The 25,614-nt window shown below is 38.4% G+C and overlaps 1 protein-coding gene across 6 annotated transcripts in view; it reads left to right on the top strand.

Moving 5' to 3' along the window:
* Nucleotides 1-211: 211 nt before the first annotated feature.
* The window catches only part of MAP7D3 (MAP7 domain containing 3), a 35,485-nt gene continuing 10,082 nt past the window's right edge, over nucleotides 212-25,614 (top strand). Inside the window, exons 1-11 of one of the 6 annotated variants that reach the window (XM_079765885.1) lie at nucleotides 212-347; nucleotides 4,706-4,804; nucleotides 4,901-4,984; nucleotides 6,089-6,252; nucleotides 10,602-10,716; nucleotides 11,595-11,699; nucleotides 17,904-18,029; nucleotides 21,066-21,718; nucleotides 22,139-22,242; nucleotides 22,507-22,718; nucleotides 24,108-24,237. In XM_079765885.1, the coding sequence (XP_079622011.1) occupies nucleotides 287-347; nucleotides 4,706-4,804; nucleotides 4,901-4,984; nucleotides 6,089-6,252; nucleotides 10,602-10,716; nucleotides 11,595-11,699; nucleotides 17,904-18,029; nucleotides 21,066-21,718; nucleotides 22,139-22,242; nucleotides 22,507-22,718; nucleotides 24,108-24,237 (1,853 nt within the window). In that variant the 5' untranslated portion in view covers nucleotides 212-286. Of the gene's footprint in view, nucleotides 348-425; nucleotides 451-4,705; nucleotides 4,805-4,900; nucleotides 4,985-6,088; nucleotides 6,253-10,601; nucleotides 10,717-11,594; nucleotides 11,700-17,903; nucleotides 18,030-21,065; nucleotides 21,719-22,138; nucleotides 22,243-22,506; nucleotides 22,719-24,107; nucleotides 24,238-25,614 lie in introns of those variants that run through there. The other 5 variants (XM_079765886.1, XM_079765887.1, XM_079765888.1 and 2 more) reach the window with 5 other exon arrangements.

Below are 25,614 nucleotides of genomic sequence, written 5' to 3' on the forward strand. Positions count from 1 at the left end.
ATGGCCAAGCCGCTTGCTGACTGGCTGGCCCCCACAATGGGGGTGGGAGAGCTCAGAACACACTGGAGGGTTTCGTTAGACTAGGTGGTCTCGGCAAAGCAGGTCACCACGTGGGGGGTGGAAAGCAGCGCTGCCCACTTAGGGGGTCCCAGGCGGGCGGGGCGGGGGCGGAGCCGCCCCGCCACGCCTTCTGGCGGCGGAATCCCGACCTGAGCGGTGGCCGCGCCGGGAGCCTGCGCACTGTGGCGACAGCGACAGTAGAGGCTCAGGGATCAATTGCTGGAAGATGGCGGAACGCGCCGCCAGTGGCGGCGGAACATCCTTGAGGGGGATGCGGGAACGTATGGGTGAGCGGGCGGCGGCGGCTTCCTGGGGCGGGGGGAGGGTGCGGGGGCTCGGGCTGCGCGGGAGGCGGGGTTCCCGCGGCCCGGAGACCGTTGGAGCTGAGCGGTGAGTGCCAGAAAACTTTACCCTGGAGTCGCCTCTCGCTGTCCGGTCCCGTCCTTATCCCCGCAGGAGTCCTCTGGAACGGGACGGGGAGTTGTGATGGGACAGGGACGGATGGGGAAACTGCGCCGCCGACGGCCGAACCCAGGGAGCGGGGCGCGACGGAAGTAATGGGCGCTGCGGGGCGGGGGGTGGCCTGGAAACCCGGACTCCGCGGACGTTCCTGAGCCCCGCCTGTTGGTGGGGGGGGGTGGGGGGGTGGGGGGTGGGGGGGAGGCGTGCGCCCCAGCAACCGGCGGAACGGAACGAACGCTGGGCTGCTGAGGATGCGCGAGCGACCGAAGGACCCTGTGCGCCGGGACCGCCTCCGCGGCCGGGCGCAGCCCTTCCAGGCATCAGTGGTTGGAGTTTTCCTTCTGCCCAGGGCGCTCGCGCTCGGATTCTTTCCCACGGTCGCAATCCAAGCCTCTCCAAAAGCTTACCTCAGGCACCCTCCTGGTCAAGGTCGGATGGAGAGGGAGCCTAAGTTGGGGTGAAACTTGGCTCTCTCTACCTCCTGATTCACAGGACTCCGCCAAGATGTCACCTTTCCTGGGACATCTTGCAGACCCCTGAACTGATTGAGTACTTCTCCTAAACTTATCCCAATGCCAAAAAGTTTTTTCTCCTCAAAATCGTTAATTTTGCAAAATTTGGTTGCACATTTCTTAGCCCACGAGACTGTTTCACTACCTGAGGGAGATAGTATTTCTTGAGTGTAGCAGGTTGCTTTTCGCCAGTTCTCAGGCTGGTTTCCTACTGTATGAGCTTGAATAAAACTATCTTATTGGTTTTTTACTGAAATCCATAGGGAGGGTTTTTTTTTCCATTTGCAACTGAAAAATTAATTTAGATTTATGTTACTTCAGAACGCTTTGAATGATCTCCCCAAAGAATGTGTCAGAAGCAAATACACTTTCCATCGGGAGAAAACTCTTTTCCGTCTCTAGAGAGTTTGCAATAAATTCACATTTGTTTTATTGCTTAAGGACACCTAAAACTCTCTGACATTGCTTTATACCATTGATTTAAATTAACCAGCATTCCGGATAATCCCCCAAAACATTTGTATATTGAACTTTGAAAAGTATTTGAAAATCTCGTATAGGACGGTTGTTTGAATTGACAGTATTTCAAACGAAAAACTTACAAAAGCCATGCAAAACAGGCTTAACACAGAACCTTAGTTGACCAACATCCTTGCTGCCCATTTTATGTTAGAAATTTGAAAGCATCACATGCTAAACCAGAACTGCCTTCCTGGTCTCAGCATTTCCTGATGGGGACAGAGTCAATGAAATATTTTGGCACTTTGTAGCAGTTGCTTCTTTTTATTCTGTTGTCCAAATAACAGTGACTAGCACTAAGTCTATTAATCTGTACCAGTTAGTTTCATAGTATGGTTCTCTGCCACAACCATATCCCTTTTATAACAATAAAAACCCTGTTCAATCATTTTTTGCAATCTATGCCCTTTCCTACCTAATAAAAATAGTAGTTTTTGTGATCTAATATTTCTGATGAGTACAGAAGAAAGGATCATGGGGAGGAAAGGTCATAGGCAAGCAGGGCTACAGATTTTATGTTGAATTCTGAGAGGGATTCAAGAGCAACCTCTGTGGCAGACAATATAGAATTGCTGAATAAGTATGGGGATGCATATCATTGACATCTCTTGGGATTTAGCATTTGGGGTTGATTGTGCTTGTGTGCAGTCTTAGGAAGATGACCATCTTTACCAGTCATGTTGTGTTCTTTCTTGCATTTAGTTTGCCCTAATGGAGCAGAACTCTAGTGACACAGATCGTGTGATTGTGTGTGTATATGTATGTGTTGAGGAAGAGGGCCAGAGAGAAGCAGAAATTTTCTACATGAAGTCAGTAATGAGCTAAAATGTTTTATGTCCAAAGGGGGCTTCAGAATCTCAATGGACATCTTTTAAAAACCTAATAAGTGTAAGCATTCTTTAACTTAAGCATCCTAGTGGCACCTATTTTTTTCTCATTTAATTCTGAGGCTTATATTGGGCTAGATAGCATGATTGATTGTAAGTTTTCCCCGAAGGAGATTGGTTTTCTTCTTGTAATGTCTTTTACACTTTTTCTTTAAATGTAGTCCTGTCTTAGCCCCAGCATAATAGTGCTTTCTTTTTTTAAAAAAGGTTAATCCTTTATTTGCCTTTTGGTGAATATATTTATTGCCAGTAGGAATTTGGATATAAAGATCTAAACATCATATTTGATGTTATATTACCACATTAACCTTTATATGATTTGGTTCATTATTCCCACCATAGCTAATTCTAAGGTTACTTCTGTTTAATTAATCCCTGTATAACTCCCTCCAACTCCCAACATTTCTATGTGTGCACAGAGAAAACAAGTAGTTTTTGCACATTCAGTTTTCTTAGAAGTCCCAAGGAAAGTCCATATTTTGGCACAATTTAGCTGACCAAAAGGACAATTTCTCTTAAAATGTACAAAATATGGACTTTCCTTGGGACATTTAAGAAAACCGAATATGCAAAAACTACTTGTTTTCTCAGTGCACACATAGAAATGTTGGGAGTTGGAGGGGGTATATAGAGGGATTAATTTTTAGACTGTATTTAAGAATTTTTTTTAATACACTAGTACTCAAATTCAAAGGGTAATTGTGGTCTACAAAATTGCCAGTAGTTGAATTATGAAGGAAGGTGAGAAGAGTCTAATTTTCAAATTTAGCTAGGTCATGTTTTATCTGAGCTGTTAGGTCTCAGGGGTAAAAAAATCCTTTTTCCCTTTTGAAATGGTGATCCCTATGGCAGTCATTATGATGTCACTTTTCAAGGTTACTCTGTAAAATGACTCCCAGATATCTTTCTTCAGGGGCAACTAACATCTCAGAGTCCGTTCATTCTATGAGTACAAGGACAGCACCTCTGTTCCCTTAATTATTTTCATTGCCCATCTTCAGCTGTTATATTTTCCTTGATATATAGGAATGAGAGTTGTATGCAGTATATTTCTTATGCTTTCATTCAAAGGTAGAAAATAATTTTCATTGTTGTTCTACAGATCCTTCCTGAAGATGCCCAGTATTGTGGGCATTTTAGAAACAGCCATATATGGAATTAAAGGTTTCAGGAAATCCTTTATAATAAATTATATGAGTATCACACTAGAATTGTAGTTTTTCTTACTTTCCCTCAAATTGTGCTCCCCTTATACTCCTATTGAAGTTTTATTTATTTTTTAAATTAAAAATAGTTGGTATGCAATATTATATTAGTTTCAGGTGTACAATGTAGTGATTTGATATTTACATACCTTTACAATGGGATCACCACACTAACTCTAGTAATCATGTGTCACCCTATAAACTTATCACACTGTTATTGACTATATTCCTCTTCACCTTTTCCACCCACCCCCATACCTCTTATTGAAGTTTATTTCTCAATTTTCTACCTGTTTACACAAGACATATGTAAATTTGTATTGTATAATTTACATTTATTTGCTTGACATTTTTCTACCTAGAATAATACCATCACTGGAAATTCCTTGAGTGGTTCACCACCATCACTATGCATCAGAATAGAGCTTTTTGCAACTGTAAAGGCCTGGGTCCTACCCCCCAGAGAGTGGAGGCTGGGAGGGGCAGGCATTGCTAATTATGTTAAAGCAGTTTAGGTGGCTGCAGCCAGTGTAAAAAGCCCCTGATCTAGGTCATTTATAAATGTAATCCTTAATATTGGGCCGATCTCTGAGGATATCACTGTTGACACTTTTGCTTCCAAATTAATATCCATAAACTCCAAATGCTTTCTAAAGTCCCAGGTTATGGCGAAACATTTTTTCCAATTCCTTGCCAGCTCAGTTTTTCTAGTTCTTGGCAGAATGTCTTGTCTGATGCATTTTGAAAGCTATTAATCACTAGCTACTATTCATCCACAAACTTGTCCTGCTACTTCCACTAACAACTCTCTTTATGTCACAGTTATGCTGTCACATCCACAGCACACACTTTTTAAATTTTTTGTGAAATTATTGTTGAACATCATGAACTCAGTATGTCTTTGTTGTTGACTTAGATTAACCCGCCATGACTTCCCCTTATGGAAGATAATGCTATATTTCATCATCAAAGACACAATTGGCTGTGCTTTGCAGCCCCCTGTATTAGCTGTTTGTAATCTTAATATGTGATTCCTTTTCTTTATTTCCCTGTATTTTAGTTGCTGCCGCTCATGCCATGGCTCAAGAAAGACGCAATCAGAGTGGATTTAGCTCCCTTCCACCCCAATCCTCAAATACAAGATCAGCATTTAAACCAGGTATAATTCCTAGAATGCTTTGGAAGATGTCACGTGTCATATCATTAAAATTTGATGTCCTATTAAAGTCTTAACTATATTCTTTTTTTTTTTTAGTGATAGATGGATCTGTACTTAAAAATGATATAAAACAAAAACTAGCCAAGGAGCGCAGAGAAGAAAGAAGAAGACAACAAGATGGTATATTTTAGACTTTTAAAAAAATCCAATGAATAAATTTTATATGAAGGTTATATATTTCCAAATTGGTTTTTACTTACTTTTCCTAGTCTGATTATATGATAGATCTTACTTTTTATAGTATGTATTATATTGGGTTAAATGTTTGTAGTAAATCAGATAAAGAAGGCCCATGAAAAAAATTTAACTGGTTTAATTTTTGAAGTAGTAATTTCTGTTAGCTTTAATTTTCTGAAAACTAAGGTATGAATAGCTCTTAAACATTTTTAGAAACAGCAGAATGGGATTTCAGTAAAATAATACTAAACATGAAAATGAAATTGCTAAGAATCCTAACAGAATCTTTCACTGATTGCTATGCTTCTCAAGTGTTACTGTGGATCAATTGAGATCTAAAAGCGTAATCTTTTTACACCTTGGAAAAATGTTTTTTCAACTGTGTATTTTTCTCCTCTGGTCTTACAAATCCACTAACAATATTATTGCCCAACTTTATTCAAATAGAATATCAATTACCACTATTTTGATAAGGAACTATTTCTTCCTAGCTCTAAGCCAGAGACTATTTTAAACTGCTAGATGCTCTCCATGCTTAAACTAGGGAAAATTGAATATAGGAAAACATCAAAATGTAGTATGTGACAAAGGCCATGATTGGCATGCTTAATATGGCCTGTATAGATGAGGCTTTTAAAAGAAGTTCCCTAGTTGAATGGAAAAAAATCCATTCTGGCCATGTGTTTTTTAAAAATTATTGTTTTAATGCTTAACTTTAGCTCAAATCAGCAGAAACGTCAAATGTATGAAACTACATTTCTTTAATTTGGAATTTGGGTTTAGACAGGATGAGAGTCATCTAAGCTAATTTAGTTCTTTGGAATTTTTGTTTGGTGGCCACACTTATACAATAAATGTTTATTAGTGCATGTTGTTATTTTTTTATTTTAATTTCTTTATTGATTGAGGTATTACATATTTGTCCTCGTCCCCCATCATGTTGTTATTTTTAAGGAAGAGAATGAGATATATTAACTTTCTCCTTGGTGTGTTATGTGGAAAGCTAATATTTTCTGGATCTTATACCTTGTATTTGGAATATTTCAGCTACAAAAGAAATACAACTACTTGAAAAAGAAAGAAAGTCCAAGATCCAGTATGAAAAACAGATGGAAGAAAAACAACGAAAGCTGCGAGAACAAAAACAGAAAGATGAACAGCGAAGAATATCCGCTGAAGAAAAAAGAAAACAAAAATTACAGGAAGAAAGGGTACATCTTTTTCTAGCCTGTTAATCAGATGATATACTGTGTTACCTGGGTCTGGAATACTTTTTTGAAAAAATAATTTTTATTGATTTAAGAGAGTAAGGGAGAGGGAGAGAGAGATAGAGATACAAACGTCAGTGATGAGAGAGAATCATTGATCACCTGTCTCCTGCACGCCCCCCCACTAGGGATCAAGCTGGCAACCTGGGCAGCAATCTAACTGCAACCTCCTGGTTCATAGGTCAGTGCTCGACCACTGAGCTACACTGACTGGGTGGAATACCTGTTTTTTTATAATATATTTTATTGATTTTTTACAGAGAGGAAGGGAGAGGGATAGAGAGTTAGAAACATTGATCAGCTGCTTCCTGCACACTCCCCACTGGGTATGTGCCTGCAACCAAGGAACATGCCCTTGCCCGGAATCAAACCTGGGACCCTTGAGTCCGCAGGCTGACGCTCTATCCACTGAGCCAAACCGGTTAGGGCTGGAATACTTTTTTTTTAAAGCCTGTCTCTGCCTTTACTGGTTCAACCTGTGGGAAGGGAACCAATCCTATGTCTTCATTTCTTCCCATCAATATTAGAGACTCTTGCCCCTGTCCCAATCAGACCCGGGAATTGAGACCCACTGGCCTAGGTAAAGAGGAGCCTTGCAGATCCAGGAGAAGAACCCTGTCCACCTTCAGAACATGACACACGGGGTGCCTGTGGCCTGGGGTTTACTCTGAGAGGCTCTCTCTCCTACCAGAAAGTTTTCAATGTTGGCCCAGTTCCTGATATGCACAGACCCACAGTATGGCCCTCCCTGACAAGGCCCCATCTGTTGGGCTTACTTCTTACAACTACAACTCTAATTGCATGACTGAGTCCCAGCCAAATCTACTCTTATGCATTCACCTGACTCCCTCTTATGTGTACACACTCTCTCTGTGTCCCTCTCCTTCTCCCTCTCCCTGTAGTTCATTTGTCACATTCCCATCTTTCTGTCTGTTGTTTTGTGGCCCACTGCTCTATTTTCCTTTCTGGACTCTTTGTTAGTGTCTTTGGCATGAGTCACTGCCTTTGTGATGCCCTCTCTTTTTCCCTTCTGTCCCTCTTTACTCAGTTTGTCTTTTATTACTTACACATGGACATCTGGCTCCCTGTCTCATTCTGTATGATTCTCTCTGACACCAAATTTTTCTCCTGTAGGTCATTCCACTACTTTAGTCTGAGTAAATTGACTCTTCTGAATCCAGCAAATTCTCTGTGACACCATTCTTTTTCTTGCTGGCATACTCTTTTTTCTTTATTCCAGTGATTCTGAAGTGTCCTCAACTAAGTCTTAATCTGTCTTCTGGTTCTTTGTCTGGAGTGCCTCACTTTTCTTTGTTTTAGTTTCTTTTTCTCTCCTCATCTTTGCACTTTCTGCCTGTTGTTCTCTCAGTATGTGTATTTTTATATTCCTCTCTTTTTCTGTTGCTCTAATGTTTACATTTCTTTTTCTTTTTTCTTTGGTTCCATTTCTTCCCCATGAGCCTTCTTCTCTGTGTCTTTTTCTGGTGCTCACTTTTCCTCCTTCCTTGTGCACACAGTTGCTCTTGCACGTGCCTCACTCCCAGCCCCTACCTCCATCTGTGGATCTTTCTTATTCTAGGACTGTCCTTGTGTGCAATTTCTTCCCCACCCATGATCCACTATCACTTTCTCTGTCTTTCTGGGCCTTTTTATGTGGTTTCTTATGCTGTTTTTTTTTTGTGTTTTTTTTTTTTTACATTCCAGTATTTGATGGACTCTTGTTTAGAATTTCTGTCACTTCCTTTTTCTCTGTGAGGCATCTCCTTAATTTACTTATCTCTGTTAAATAGAAAGGAGAGAGAGACAATGAATGAGAATGAATATGAACTAAGTAGAGACATAGAACCAAATAAAGTAAAACAGAAAACTGCAGAGTTGGGGAGGGACCCTGGAGGAGAGAGGCAGTCTCAGGGGACTGAGAAAAAAAATAACATCTTAGAGAAAGAGGAATCAGAGAAATAACACAAGAGAAGAAAATGCAGCAAAATGAAACTGTAGACAGAAAGGGAGCCAGAAACATGGCAGGAAAAGAGACAGAAAGACGAGACAAAGCAAAAAGAACACCAGAGAGCTGATGTAGGGGAGTAGAGCAGGGACATGGGACACTATAAGTAGGCTGCTGGTAGATCAGGGGAAAAACCCAAACTCTGTGGTGCTGAGGAGGGGTAATGGGAGATATATCTGAGCCACAGATGCAGGAAGGAACCTGAGAGCACAGGTTCATTTGGAAATCAATGCATTTGGAAATAGCAGGATAGAATTCTTAGAAATCAGTAATGTTCAACTAATACAACATTTATTTCTGCTTTTGGTCTATATTATACTGTCTGGGTTTCCAAGTAATTTAGGACAATTTTCTGGTAGAAATATAATTTTAAAATACTGCCTGTAGATGCATTTTTAAAATACATTTTATTTCAAGAATTGTGATTGCTACTCTCAGAGGATACGGATGATTCTCCATTTTCCTGTTATGTTTACCCTCTTTGCCCTCAGAAACGGTGGGGACATTGTAAGGATGGTGTTGCTAAGAAACAGTGGTTGTCAGGGAAAAATAGAAAACCTGGTCCTGAAGTTGATTTTTTTTTCACCTGAGAATAGCCCCTGGTATATTACAGCACAGGGTTGAAAAATATCTGAGTAAAGAAAACCATCTCATTTCTGGCAATGGAGTTGTTTTGCTAACCTGTGACATTGACATTTGTGTAGCTGTAATCCTGAGAAGTTTAAATTGAAGTTGAGCTCAAGACAAACACATTTATTATCTTTTTTATTTTTTTATTTTTTTTATTTTTTATTTTTTATTTTTTTATTTCTTTATTGATGAAGGTATCACATATTTGTCCTCGTCCCCCCATTCCCATCCCACACCCCTCCCCACACATGCCCCCACCCCCCTGTTGTCCTTAACCGCTGGTTAGGCTCATATGCCTTCACGCAAGTCCTTTGGTTGGTCTCCCCCTTTACCCCCACCCTTCCCGACCCTCCCCCTGAGGCCCGACAGTCTGATCCATGCCTCCTTGTTTCTGGGTCTGTTCTTGTTCATCAGTCTATGTTGTTCATTATTTCCCCTAGATGAGTGAGATCATGTGCTATTAGAAATACACTTATAAGAACCGAAAATGAGACAAGCAATAATGGTTATGGTGACAGGCAAATGAATCAGTGTGTAGTGAGTTTTTTTTCTGGGCCAACAGTTCTTTTGAGACCCAATTTCAATGTCCAACAGTTCCTTATGTGTACATGTCAGCACTGACATTTCAGTTCTGGATGGTGGACAAATGGTGGTAATGCAGGTCCGACTCTGTCCGGTTTGGTCCTGGGCAATCTGCAGTGATGCACAGCTGCTAACTGTTAGTATGGGAAGGCCACATCATATTATCTTTTTTAAAACTGGATTAGTTAACACCAGAATTTGAAATGTTATAAATGGGTATATTTAAAATAATACATGCCCCAACCAGGTGATGGGTGCTTGACTCCCTCAAGCAGAGGGGAAAATAATAGAACATAATGTATGATTAGTAAACACAAAATTGGACCCTCAGTCTTTGTATAGTTGGTAGAAATAGGCTACAAATTTTAGTTCTAAATTTCCTAATGATATAAGCAGAGAGAAGCACAGTTCTTCAATTCAGATTTATAAGATTAAAACCTAATTATTCAGTAGAAGCACTGATATTGATTGATACCTGAGACATGTCTCTATTTTTAAAAGTTTCTTTTTAATTGATTTGAGAGAGAGAAAGGAAGGGAGAGAGGGATAGAAACATAGATTGGCTGCCTCCTGCCCGCCCCCTACTGGAGATGGATCCCACAACCCGGGCATGTGCCCTGACCAAGAATTGATCCAGTGACCTCTTAGTTCATGGGTCAACACTCATCCACTGAGCCACACCAGACAGGCAAGACATGTCTCTATTTTTAACTTTTATCTGATATAAAAAAAATTTTCCTGATAGAAAAATTTGATGATGGTATTGTTTTATAACCCACAAATCAAAATTATACTAACCACTAAAAAGAATATGTAAAAATTGTTGCCATTTAATAATTAATTTGGCATTTATTTAATTTAAAAATGTTTTATTAAATTTATTGGAGTGACATTGGTTAATAGGGTCATGTAGGTTTCAAGTGTACATTCCTATGATACATGATCTGTATATTGCATTGTGTGTCAGCACCCAAACTATTAATCTGTTACCATGTATTTGGCTCCCTTTACCCTTTACTGCCCTCCACCTCCTTCCCTCTGGAAACTACCATACTATTGCATTTATTTTAAACAGGAGAAATTCAAAGCTGTTGTCTCTCGTACATTGGAGCGGAGCAATCGTATTGAACAACGTCAAAAAAGATGGTCATGGGAAGGCTCTACGACAGTGAACTCTGAAAGTAAAACGGGTAATTAATACAACAATTAAAATTTAAGTTCATTCATGCTCATATTTAAATATTGTCTATTAATATAGGTTGCATTTACCACAAGGTTTTGAGTTTTGTATGTTAAATGAAAATGCCCCATGTACGTTTTGACATGCACAGTATTTCACCTGTGTTGTGAGATTGCAAAAGAAATAGGTGCAACTTTTATAACTTTATTTTATCCAGTATATCCAAAATCTTACCCAGTTAAACTTGCAATTAGTATAAAATGATTAACAATAAATAAGCTTGACACTTTCCAATGCATAGTTTTTAAAATTTTTTTTTCATTATTGATTAAGATATTACATATGTGTCTTTATCCCCCCAACCCCCAATCATGCCCTCACCCTCCTGGTGCCTGTGTCCATTGGTTAGGCTTATATGCATGCATACAAGTCCTTTGGTTGACCTCTTCCCCTTAATTCCACCCTCCCCTACCTTCCCTCTGAGGTTTGATGGTCTGATCGATGTTTCTCTGTCTCTGGATCTGTTTTTGTTCATCAGTTTATGTTGTTCATTATATTCCAAAAATGAGTGAGATCATGTGATATTTATCTTTCTCTGACTGGCTTATTTCACTTAGCATAATGCTCTCCAGTTCCATCCATGCTGTAAAATAAACTAGTCCTGCCCTGTTTACTATTAACATACTGTAAATTATCCTACATGTGACATAACTCTACACAATTTCGTAAAACATAAGTTAAATTACATAGCTTTTAAGGAATGACTCACATTGTATGCTTAATTAATGCCTGTTTAGGCTCCATAGAACTATATCACAAACTCATTCTGTTTCAGCTAATGATGCTTTTTAAAAATATGAGTACAGTAAAAATTCTATCTTTTCTCAGTCAAGAAACGGTCTATATCTACTGAAAAGCTAGAACAGGATACTTCTGGATCACACAAACAAATGACACTGTCATCTCCTGGTCTTCAGAATTCTGTTGCCAAGAGTAAGTAGTTATTTCATGTATTCCACTGAATTTCAAATCAACAAAACCAATTCTTTATATGTATTTTTATAGTACCACTTCTTTAGATTGTGCCACATTTAGATTTATTACAGAAATCTACCACATTGTTTTACAATAGAGGTCATTACTATTTTGTATTTTCATCAATATATCAATATAACTCTCAATGTATGTATATATAAAATCAATATATCATATAAATATCAGCATACTTTTAGTGATTTGTGTATTTTTAAAATATATATTTTTATTGATTTCAAAGAGGAAAGGAGAGAGCTAGAAACATCAATGATGAGAGAAAATCATTGATCTGCTGCTTCCTGCATGCCCACTCTGGGGATCGAGCCCACAACCTGTGCATGTGTCCTAATTGGGAACCTAACCGCAACCTCCTGGTTATAGGTCAATGCACAACCACTGAGCCATGCCAGCTGGGCTGATTTGTGTATTAATCATATCAGAAGGGTTTGTTGGGCTCAGGTAGCCTAAGGTAAAACATTTTGTTTTTCTTTTTATTACTTGAAAAAAAATTGTTTTTAAATATATATATTTTATTATTGACAGTATTACAGATGTCCTCCATTTCCCTTCCCCCTTATGCCCTCCTCTGCCCAGTCCCCACCTACCCCCAGGCCTTCACCACACTATTTTCTGAGTCCATGGGCTATGCATATAAGTATATAAGTTCTTTAGTTTATCTTTTCTCATTATCCCCTCTCCCCTTGAGTTATGTCAGTCTGTTCCATGCCTCTTGACTTATTTTGTTGGTTCATTTATTTTGTTCATTATTTGTTCAAATAAGTGAGATCATGTGATATTTGTCTTTATCTGACTGGCTTATTTCACTTAGCATAATAATATCCAGGTCCATCCATGCTATCTCAAAGGGTAAGAGACCTTTTTTTTACAGCTGCATAGTATTCCATTATGTAGAGGTACCACAGCTTTTTTATCCATTCATCTGTTAGTGGGCACTTGGCCTGTTTCTAAATCTTAGCTATTGTAAATAGTGCTTCTATGAACATAGGGGTGCATATATTCTTCCTTAATTGGTGTTTTAGGGTTCTTAGGATATATTCCTAGAAGTAGGATCATTGGATCAAGTGGCAGTCCTATTTTCAGTTTTTTGAGGAAACTCCATACTGCTTTCTATAGTGGCTGCACCAGTCTGCATTCCCACCAACAATGTACTAGCGTTCCCTTTTCTCCAAATCTTCGCTAACATGTTCGTTGATTTATTGATGATAGCCATTCTGACAGGTGTGAGATGATACCTCATTGTGGTTTTAATTTGCATTTCTCTGATTAGTGACATTGAGAATGTGAAACATATTTTGACCAAAAGTCATCACTGTTAAGTGGCACAATAATTTATTTTAAAATTAATTCATATTCTTTCTAATCTATAAATGAAATAATTTTTTCTAGGGACTAGTTAAACTAGTCATTCAATTTTCATTAAGTTTCATGAATATTACCTCATTTAAGGAAAATAATAGCATATATACACTGAGTGGCCAGATTATTATGATCTCTGAACGCATAATAATTGGCCACTCAGTGTATATCCTATAAAATAAAAGGCTAATATGCAAATTGTCCCCTCCACCAGGAGTTCGACCAGCAGGCAGGCCGGCCAACCGCCCATGTCCCCTCCCCCTGGCCAGGCTGGCCGGACCCCACCCATGCACAAATTCATTCATCAAGCCTCTAATATATATATACACACTGAGTGGCCAGATTATTATGCGTTCAGAGATCATAATAATCTGGCCACTCAATGTATATAGCAGTGGACAAATTGATCTGCTTTATATATATTTGTTCACAACAACCTTGTAAAGTTGACAAGCAAGTGTAATTCCTGTTCTGCTTTTATAGTTAAAACCCCAATGAATTTATCTACTATGAATACTTCACATACCCTTTGCTCCTGGTGTTTGCCCTTTTAATTAGTATTCCTTATTTTAAAAATCACTATCTGAGTGTGTGTCAATGACCATTTCTGGCTTGTAGCACCTGGTGCTACTCACTGATAATTGAAATGGATTAGGCAAGCATACCCATCAATTTAAAAAGTCCTTTTTCTTTCTGGATAAAAATAGAAGTGATTTTGGCAGGAAAAAACATGGTAAACATTCCATAACATTCCTTCAAACTTAGCCGTTAACAAGAAGAAATACTTCATATACCTTATGAATTGAGAAATAGGTGTAATTGTAATTGTAATTAAAGTGCTTTTTTGTATCATTAGGTGCCTTGACAGTTTTTGGAACAATGGTGATTGCTATAAAATTCCAGTACAAAAAAAGATTCTGGATCTAATTTAAAGTAGTATAATTAGTTGTAGCAGTGATTAACTTAGTTGGAAAGATTTCCAGTTTGTTTACATATTATAGTTTTAATACGTTGACAGTGATATTTGTTTTGTTCATACTTAAATTATGCTATTTGTACTTTTAGGACTCATACAGTTTCCAAAGATTGCTTGTGCGGTCTTTCATTTGTCAGTTTGCGTGCATCACATTTTTTCTTGTATTGGTCTAACAAAAGTTGATCCTCGTACCACCGTTACCCTCAGTATGCTTTCCCAAAGCACTTTTATGTATAGCCCAGGTCCATTCATAAATTAATGTGGGAAGATTTTTCTGTAGCACCTTGCTGGTCATATAATAAATTTAATTTATTTTTCACTAACTCAGTCCTTTCGCAAAATTAGATAACACCCATTGCAATGGAAGGTTTATATACATTTATTTTAATGTATCTTGTTTTATAAGCACTATGTTTCACTGTCTAATTGTTTTGAGGAATTAGCAAAGATTTCCTCCAGAGATATTTATTACATTTTCAGTATACTGAACTAACACTATTATGCTTTCGTTGATTGGTCTACTTGCCATTTTAATGAGACATGTAAAGAGAATGGACAGATGATGATTTTGAAGTCAATAATTAGTTAAATTTCACTAAAGGAGCAATTCCAAGTAAATTTTAAATGATTTGTACCAGTTTTTAATGCAGGAAGGTATGTGTGGAAGATAATTTGTGAAATAACTTGTTTAAAGGTACAGTGTATTGCACACCCTGAAATGATGAATGTTGTAAAATTATTCTAGGGAAAACAAAATCAATATTGGCAGTGGCTTACATTTATAAAATCCCTTCAAATTTAAGTGAAACCTCTTCAATTTGGAGAGATGAACATTTCAAATTCAAATGAAGTTCATAAGCTAGCCTGTAATATTTTAAATAGCCCTGTTTTAAATCTTGGCTGATTCAAATAGTCTATTTTTCTTAGGCTTGTTGCTGCCTCATAATAATTATTTATATCATTTTGTCATTTCTTGCAGTATGATGATAAAGGACATGTGATTTAATTACCTGAATGAATCAATTATGCCTCTTTGATTCTTTGATGTTCAATTATATTATCTATTCAAGAATTTTCAAATTATGCTATATTGTCAATATGTACTTTAATTGGCAGGTCCCCCAAAGAGAAATTATTAAACAGACATTCCTCAATATTCTGAGCCAGAATACTTCAAGTGAAATGGAAAAGTGTCTACACAAAATAGACTATTTTCCTATGAATGGTTTGGGTTGCTAAAATTGTACATCTATATTAATGATCATTTTTGTTTAAAAATACTAGTTATAACTGAAATATAAGTTACTTTAGTAATAGATGTTATAGATTATAACCAAAATTAAAGGTTATGTATTCCTAATTTGGGAACTTTGATGTGGTCAGGTAGTATGGGATATTTACCCTCTTAAATTTTACAATTTTCTAAAGAATTTTATTTCATTTTAGATAACTTAAAGAGTAAACTATTTTTTAAGTTTTGGGATATAGAATCTCTACATCATATTTGAAATTTAAATTCTTACAAAAAAGTGCAGAGAATATAGAAAATGTTTGAAAAAAGGAGTGACTCACTATCAAAATATATTTAAACAGCTTGTAAAATATAATATTGCTTTGCCCTTGATCTCCAGAAAAAAGGGTGCTTATCCTATATAATAAAGAGATAATATGCAAATTGACCCTCACAAGATGGCTGCCTATGACCAGGTTGGCAGGGGGGTTAGTGAGGGATGACCAAACAACTGAACAAGCAGGCTGCAGTGAGTGACCAAGCTGGCAGGGGGGTTAGTAAGGGACGACCAAACGACTGAACAAGCAGGCTGCGTGGGGTGACCAGGTCGGCAGGGGTATTAGTGAGGGATGACCAAACGACTGAACAAGCAGGCTGCATGGGGCCACCAGGCTGGCAGGGGGGTTAGTGAGGGACGACCAGGCCGGCAGGGAGGGCAGTAAGAGGCGACCAGGCTGGCAGAGGGGTGCAGTTGGGGGCAACCAGGCCAGCAGGGGGGGGGGCAGTTGGAGGCAACCAGGCTGGCGGTGGGGGGGGGTAGTAAGGGGTGACCAGGCAGGCAGGCAGGCAGGTGAGCAATTAGGAGCCAATAGTCCAGGATTGTGAGAAGGATGTCTGACTGCCGGTTTAGGCCCGATCCCAGCAGTCGGACATCCCCCAAGGGGTCCCAGATTGGAGAGGGTGCAGGCTGGGCTGAGGGACCCCCCTCCCCCCACCCCGTGCACGAATTTCATGCACCGGGCCTCTAGTCTATAAAATAAAAGCTCAGCGACCGGGTGGCTATGATGCGCAGGAGCGCCGCTCAGCCAGAAGCTGGGCTCACTGCTGGGAGCAGGAAGGAGTAGCAAGCCGGCAGGTAAGGTGTGAGGGGATGTCCACGGAGGACTCCCAGACTGAGAGGGTGCAGGCCAGGCTGAGGGCCCCCCCCCCGCCACCCCCAGTGCATGAATTTCGTGCACTGGGCCTCTAGTCTTTGAATAAAAGATATAGCAAACTACATTACCCTACAGAAGCTGAAAAAGTAGAAAGAAAATCAGGTAGGTAGTTATTTCTTTTCTTTTTTTTTTAAATATATTTTTATTGATTTTTTACAGAGAGGAAGGGAGAGGGATAGAAAGTTAGAAACGTCGATGAGAGAAACATCGACCAGCTGCCTCCTGCACATCTCCCACTGGGGACGTGCCCGCAACCAATGTACATGCCCTTGACCGGAATCGAACCTGGGACCTTTCAGTCCGCAGACCGACGCTCTATCCACTGAGCCAAACCGGTTTTGGCAGTAGTTATTTCTAAGTACCAGTCTTAAATAGTGGTTTAAAAGAGATATATGTATGTCAACATTCAGTTGCTTGCGAAGTCATTCCTAAAAGTAGAAGTCAAAATATCCCTTCTTTAACTAAAAAATGTACTTTGGTGCCATGCTTATTTGGCTGAAGCTAGGAGAGCTGTCTTTAAATGAAATACATAATTCTACCATTATCTGAACAAGAGGTCTTTAATGAGGCTGACAAAGTAGATGACAGATGTTGGAAGAGATACTTTTGTACTGGAGGACTTGGTTTCCTTTAAACATTTCATCAATTTGCATTTAGAAGTCCTAAATTACCAGCCATATTTTGAACCTCAAAGCTTTGTTCTGTTACCCCACTTCCTTCTTTTGTGAATGTTTTCCCCACTGATTATTGCATGCAAGATATCACAATTATTACTGAACTACTTCTTTATTTAAAGTAGTTTCTTTCTCATACTTTTCCCTCTAACTTTTTCCTGTCCAACATGATTGTTACTTTTTGTTTCATACCGAACCATTCACTTACTGAACACTCTTCACTTCATTGATTCTGGTCAAATGCCATTGTCACAGCAGTCCTTATGAGAATAAAAATTTATTGCAGAATAATTCTGTCAATACCTTGAAGCTTTTGGCAATGGACTGGAGTAGTATGATTGTTAGCGAAGTTGTTTGTCATGTACAACCTTTTCCTCCATATGTGAGTTTCTCCATAAAGACTCCATCTGTTGGACTCTGTTAAGTACATTACCTAGATTCCTTCATTGGTGGTGTTGTGGTATGCTGGGGCCTTTGCCCCTTTATTCAGGTACTCTCTTCCCTAACAATGCAGTCTAGTCAGGTGGCAGTGTTCACTATTATGTATGTGTTCTCATTGCCTCTACTTTTCGGCTGAGAAAGTTGTTTGCAGCAGTTCACATTGTTCTTTTTCGCACATTGTTCTTTTTTGCTTGGCATTTGTTTGTGAGGCCTCAAATTGAATCCTTTTTATTTGTTCTCATCATTTAGTTCAGCAACTGTACACCGATCTTTGGGAGAATGATTTAATCATGCGTCTGATCGCCCCAACAAAAGCATCACTAGCCAGGAGCAAAAGTGCTGCTTCATTATCAATCCCTGGAAAAGATACTCCAGGTAACAGACATAGGGTAGAAGGCTGGAAAGTGTTGGTATTTGCACTTAAAGAGTAGGTTGTATCACTTAATTTGTTGCAATAAGGCATGAAAATAATCTGAATCATTAGTTTCCAAATGAGTGATTTTACCCAACAGTTTATGTTGCATATTTATTTTATGACTTGTAGCACTGTAGAGTAGTTATCTGGATAATAGGTAATTTATAGGATGAGATAATTTTGGTGGTGCATAAATTACAAAGCTCTATGGTTTTCTTGACCTTGCTTAAATGTGTCACAATACTGTGAAAAGTACTGGATTTTAAAGGTATAGAAAAAGTTAATATCAAGGTAGGAAGTTTCCTACTTTATCCTCCTTTTTTCCCTAAAATATGAAAGAATAATATTGAGCTGCTCTTTGGCTTTTAACTAAGAACATAAAGATTGTTGCTAAAATAAGACTTCAGGGTTATGGGGATTTTCTCATTTATAGATCACGTATAGTGTTAGACATGCCTGTGGGTAGTTAGACATCCTCAGTAATGGAGAGCTCTAACACATTGTTCCCATCATTTGTTTTCCCCTTCTCCATTTTTAAATTTCCAGAATATAGCCCACCCCTTTGGTATTTTTCAGTCAATATTCATTTGATTCCTAAAGTAAATCAAAATGCTCTCACTTCCTAGTAGTGCATATTTACTTCTTTAGTTTCAAATTCCTGACTTTGTTTATGTCTATTTATATGTATGTCAGATTATTTTCTGCCACTCTCCCTCCAATCTGTTGTAAGCTATTTCTAATTTCATTTTTTAAAATAATTTATTGATTTTAGAGAGGAAGGGAGAAGGAGCGAGGTAGAAACATCAATGATAAGAAAGTATCACCAATCAGCCATGCCTCCCTGAGCACGTGCCCGGATCTGGAATCGAACCATGACCTCCCAGTTCATAGGTCCACGCTCAACCACTGAGCCACACTGTTTAATATATTACTCCCATCAAAAAATTCAACATTTTGTCTTAAATTTCTGTAGCTAATAGAAATTAAGTTATTATACTTACTATATCTTCTGTAACACAAACTGTTGGCGCATGTGGATATGTAAATAAAATGCTTGCTCCACCAGCCCTGCCTGGCCGGGTGGCTCTGTTGGTTGGGACATCCTCCAGTACACCAAAAGGTGTGGCAGGTTCGATTCTGGTCAGGGCACATATACCCAGATTGTGGGTTCAATCCCTGCTCAGGGCGTATGTGGGAGGCAACCAACCAATTTCTCTCTCTCTCTCTCTCTCTCTCTCTCTCTCTCTCTCTCTCTCTTTCTCTCTGTAAAAATCAATTTTAAAAAAAATTAATGCTTTCTTTACCAAAAGTGAGGGACTAAGTCGATCTTTGATAATTGTTCTATTTTTATTATTTGATAAGATCATATTAAAACGTTCTTCCCATATTTAAAGATAATGTGACAAATTTATCATCAAATATCTTTTAAAAAATGTTTACTGCATGTTTTTCTTTGTGTTTATGTTTTTTCCCCACAAAATGGGATAATAACCTGCTTTATTTTTTTGAGAGAGAGAGGAAGGGATAGGGGGAAAGCATCAGTCACCTCCCATATGCACCCACAACCTGGGCATGTGCCCTCTCCAGGAATAGAGCCTGCGACCCTTCAGTCCACAGGACGATGTTCCAACCAACTGAGCCACACCGTCCAGGGCATAACTGGTTTTTGTTTAAACTCAATATATATTGTTTTTATGTCCAAAAATAGCATATTATTACTGTTAATGACTATCTTAGTATAGTCCAAATTTGCTGTTGAATATTTGGATTATATTTTCAGTAGTTTCAGCATTATAACAAATGCTATTATAAATAACCTTGTAAATGTATTTTCACTTACTTGATTTTTTCCCTAAGGATAAACTTAGAAGTGAACTTGCTGGAACAAAAAATGTGTACTTTTAAAAATGGCTTTTGATATATTATTGCCAAAATGCCCTCCATGGAACATATGCAAATCCATACTTCCAGCAGCAGTTTATGAAGTGGCCCCATTCCCAAAATTGGTAACAAGTATTATCATCTTTGTCCATTTATTAGGCAAAAAATATTTAGATTGTTAAAACTGGAAGAGAAAAAAAAAAGATAAACAAAAGGGGGGGGAGAAAACTGGAAGAGACCTTAGAGGTCCAGCCCATTCTGATTAACATCTTATTACAGTTTTTAAAAATTAAACTTATTGGGGTAACATTGGTTAATAAGTTTCAAATATACAATTCTATAAAACATCATCTGTACATTGCATTGTGTGCTGACCACCCAAAGTTTAGTCTCCTTTGGTCACCATATATTTGACCCCCTTTGCCCTCTTTAACTTCCCTTCCCCTCTGGTAACCACCATACTGTTGTCCGTGTCAATGAGTTTTTTCATTTGTATGTTTGTTCATTTGTTGCATTTTGTTTTATATCCCACATATAAGTGAAAGCATATGGTTCTTGTTCTTTTCTGTCTGACTTATTTCGCTTAGCATGATACTCAGGATCCATCGATGTTGTTGCAAATGTACAATTTTTTAGTATGGGACAGAAAAAAATGCTCTTTTTTTCATTCTATTCTAAAACAAGCATGTATGTCTTACATAATCATCCGTAACAGTGAGTTCTCTGGCCCTGGAGAAATTGTTTAGATTACTTTTAAAAAGTGTTGAAAATCTTATAATTTTCTATGAAAATCATTCTGAACTATAGTGTGATTAAAACAGAAATGACTATTGCAAACATCAACTTTGGAGAAGCATCTTATATTTATCTGTAACGATTATTGCTTTCACAGTGATTCTATTGGTGGTGGTGCTTATGAAGTGTACCAATTTTGCCATGCTTCTGTCCTGTGATTCATTTCACTAAACACTTCTGTGTTATGTGTAATCCTTGTCATTTCCTAATAAACACAGTCTCTCTCTTCTCTTTTCTTGTTCTTATACTGTTTCATGGTACATTTCTGTCTTGTCAGATTTCTAACTGGAATTTCATTTTCTCTCCTCATTCACCCATAGACATCCACAGCCCTGTAGTACAGTCTACAAACATGCCCTTGCTTAGCCATAGCAATGATGAATTGAAGAATACCATGGTACTTTGCAAGTCAACAGTGGCAGTACCTCTCCAAGAGAAAGTAGAAATACCCCTCAAGGTGAGCCTGGAAGCACTCCCTGAGGTGAGCGTAGAAGCAGCCCTCAAGGGGAGTATGGATGCAGCCCCAGAGGTGAGTGTGGAAGCGGCTCCTGAGGCGAGTGTGGAAGTACACCCTGAGGTGCGTGTGGAAGCGCCATTCAAGGTGAGCATGGAAGCAGCCCCTGCAGTGATCATGGGAGCATTCCCCGAGATGAGTGTGGAACCACTTCTTGAGAACTTGGAAACATCACCTGAGGGAAGCGAGGACATGTCCCTCATGAGTGTGGATCCATCTCCTGAGGTGAGCATGGACTCGTCCTCTGAAGTGAGCTTGGACTCATACCCAGAGGTGAGCATGGAAACAACATCCGAGGCTCGCATGGAAGTGTTCCACAAGGTGAACATGGAAATGATTCCTGAGGAAAGCTTGGAAACAGTCCTTGAAGAGAACATAGAAGTGCCCCCTAAGGCCAGTGTGGGAGCATCCCCTGAGTCCAAGTCATGCCCTGAGGTGAACGTGAGAGACACTCCACAGGTTTGTCAAGTACCTTTACTGACTGATCTATTAAAAATATGTTTTTTTAATTGTGTAGATGATTTGATAAGTCAGGTTTCCCAATAAAAACAACTTATTTATAACATTCAGCAATAAAATTAATAAAATAGGGTAAATTTGTTTAATGATTTAAAATGAATTAGGATTTACAAATAGAATTGGGTTTTGAAGTAAAATATTTCTTTTAAATTAATTATTTCTATGGCTTTCTTGAATTGTGTACTATTGTTATTCTGGAAGAACTTATCTCTATAGCTAATTCTTATGCATGTAAGGAAAATTAGGCATTTATGGAGCTATCATTGTGTATTATTCAGAATATTTTTCTCTTAAAAAGAAAAACCAGCTGAAGAAAGTTATTGCTAATAATTTCTTATCTGATTGTATTGATCTGTTCAGAAATCAAACCTTGTAAACAAGAAGCGCACATCGACACATTCACCATTGTCTAAATGGCCATCTTCTGCAAACGTATGGGATTCACCCTCTCCCATAAGTGCTAAGTAAGTAGCTATTTGCAACTGTTCCTGATATGTGTTTTACCAGAATAAATTTTACATCAGTGTTTCATAATTGAAATAATGTAGTATACCTGGTAATGTAAATATTTAGAAAAACCTTTAATAGACAAAGGGCTTACCTTCATCTATTATAAAATATCATGATCTCATAATATATTTTATGAAATAGTACACTAATAATTAAATAGCACATGTTAATTACAAAATCATATCAGACTTCCCCCATTAACTATTGCTTTTTCTCAGTAGGCAAATACAAAAGAATTGCCCACCATCAGTTTCACCAGTTGTGTCAAAACAATCAGCACAATCTTCTGTTTCCTGTAAAATAATTCCTGCTCAACATACCCTACATACACAAAGTGTATTAGGTACTATCAGAAGGAGAAAAAAAACGGCTTCTAAAAAAACCACTAAAAGCGCTGAGGCTGTGAACCAAAAGCATATGACCTATGAAGGTAGGTTCCTTCACTGAGTTTATATTTTGGCAATAAAGTATGGGAATGGTCAGCTCTATTTTATTTTCCAATTCAGAGAACTTTTAAGGAGCGAGCTTTCTTTTAGGTAAAGAGAATTTTGCCAATCACTGGCACTCTGCTTACTTTTCCTTGTGAGAGCTACTTTACCCACCCTTTAATTGTTTTGGAAAATCCATTTTTAGAACTGGTGTTAAAAGTACTTCTTGGAAGAGTGTATTGGTCTAGGTCCGTGGTCGGCAAACTGCAACTCGCGAGCCACATGCAGCTCTTTGGCTCCTTGAGTATGGCTCTTCCACAAAATACCACGGCCTGGGTGAGTCTATTTTGAAGAAGTGGCATTAGAAGAAGTTTAAGTTTAAAAAAATTTGGCTCTCAAAAGAAATTTCAATCGTTGTACTGTTGATATTTGGCTCTGTTGACTAATGAGTTTGCCGACCACTGATCTAGGTAATCCCTGCAGTCCCTTCCAGCTCTGGTAGTGGATGGTTCTATGAATGGCTGAATGGGTTTCTATTAAAAGCTATAGATCAGTTACTGTGCATAGGCTTTAAGGTGTCTGGCATGTAGTTGGGTTCCCAAAAGTACCAAATTGGTATTTTTACCTGTCACGTGTTCTTAATATTCAAGGATATTGCTTACTTTTAAATATACTGGGGAATTTTGCTTTATGAAGGAATTCCACAGTGAATTATTTATAACAGAAATAATCTTTTTGTTATAAATTATTTGTTCTAGATGTCTTATGACCCTCATTTTCATATGTTGTTTATTTAAAATAAAGAAATTAGTCACATGGACTAAAATATTATCATAAGCCTTCATGCAGTCACCTTATGTTACTGATAGTCTTGGTTTCTTTGGTTATCTACAGTTAGCCAATTTATGATCAACTATCGTAACACACTAGTATCAATGGTTAGCTACACAGTAATTATTTAGTAAAAATGATGAACAAATTTTAAAATGTATGCTAAATATATTTTTGTTTAGTCAAGTATTTAATAATTGTACACTTCATTTAAATTGAATATAAGCTTGTTTATGTCTGTATTAAGTATAAATCTTTTTTCCCAAAGGATCAATTTAGTAAGTTATTTTAAAACAGCTAAACCAAAGTAGGAGGGAGCAGCCTATTATTTCATTTTGGAACAAGTAGTTGTTAAAAAGAAACAAAAGGCTACTTCTGTTATTGGAGGAGTTGGGATTTTGAACAAAATCTGTTCTATAGTCACTTATAGATTGCTTTTTATACATTTTAGACCATATACATATTGTTCATTTTTTATACTATTGGTTGTTTTGCATCTCTGTATTGGAATGAGAGGCAGTAAGTTCCCTAAACTAACTGTTTCACGTATTAATTTAAAGTAGAGTCTGGTAATAAAAGCACACAAGGGATTATGAATGCTGAGGAGGCAACAAAAATTTTGGCAGCGAAACGACGCCTTGCTCGTGAACACAAAGAAAAAGAAAAACTACAAAAAGAAAAGGAGCAAAGGTAAGTACAATATCACCCTTTCTATGCTATAAATCTTGCCTGGGCCTAAAGTTTGAAAGTCAAAACTTATCAAGTTAAATGTATTATAAATTCTCAAAGAGTGATTGACTTTTTCTTCAACATGAATCAGAAATGATTGTGGGAAGCATGTTAAGCAGAGAGAGGACACCGGTGTGTAGATGAATGGTATAGGCCTCTTTCACCTTCATGCATCATGAACCTTGAAGGTGTGCTATGGAGATGCATAAAGAGACCAAAACTCATCCAGCCAGCGTGGCTCAGTGGTTGAGCAGCGACCTATAAACCTGGAGGTCACAGTTCAATTCCTGGTCAGGGCATATGCCCAGATTGCAGGTTCAATCCCCAGTGTGGGACGTGCAGGAGGCAGCCGATCAAGGATTCTCTCTCATCATTGGTGTTCCTATCTTCCACTCCCTCTCCCTTCCTCTCTGAAATCAATAAAATACATTAAAAAAAAGAGAGAGAGAGACTAAAACTCATGTGAGGATCCCAGATCTCAGCAGTTTCTGTTGGCATTCACTGATGTCAGCCCCTATCTTTCTCAAAGGTCTTGCAACTGAAGAATTTGTAAACCTAGAAAGTATACTTTTTTGTGTGTTTTACTAAGGGTGCTTTCCAGTGACTTTTGGGACACCTGCATTTCATTAACCATTGCTGGAAGGATTTCCTGTGGTCAGTAGATCTCATGTACAGTTGTGTGCATTCTAATTTGATCGAAAGGTTTCTTGATCCTCCATCTTAAGGACATTCCAGTTGGGGCCCTGAAATGTCACTGCCTGACTGGTTTTATGTATTAAGTGTTTTTAAATACAATCACATACTTTCCATATATTGTACATGGCTTTGGGAGAAAGGAGAAGAGGATATTGTGAATAGCAGCAAACTATAATTTGAAGAGTATTACTCATTCCCTCATGTAAACAAAGCTGATTTAGTTTTTTAAATTTTTTTAAATTGATTTCAGAGAGGAAGGGAGAAGAAGGGAGAGAGATAGAAACATCAATGATGAGAGAATCACTCATCGGCTGCCTCCTGCACACACCCTACTATGGATCAAGCCTGCAACCCGGGCAAATGCCCTGACTGGGAATCGAACCATGACCTCCTGGTTCATAGGTCAATGCTCAACCACTGAGACACACTGGCCAGGGCCAATTTAGTTGTGTTTTACACACACACACACACACACACACACACACACACACACACATATATATATTGATTTCAGAGAGGAAGGGAAAGGGCGAGAGAGATAGAAACATCAGTAATGAGAGAATCATCGATCGGCTGCCTCTTGCACGCCCCCCCACTGGGGATCGAGCCAGCAACCCAGGCATGTGCCTTGATCGGCATCGA

This window comes from Cnephaeus nilssonii (assembly GCF_951640355.1).
Source record: "Cnephaeus nilssonii genome assembly, chromosome: X".
Taxonomy (NCBI): Eukaryota; Metazoa; Chordata; class Mammalia; order Chiroptera; family Vespertilionidae; genus Cnephaeus; species Cnephaeus nilssonii.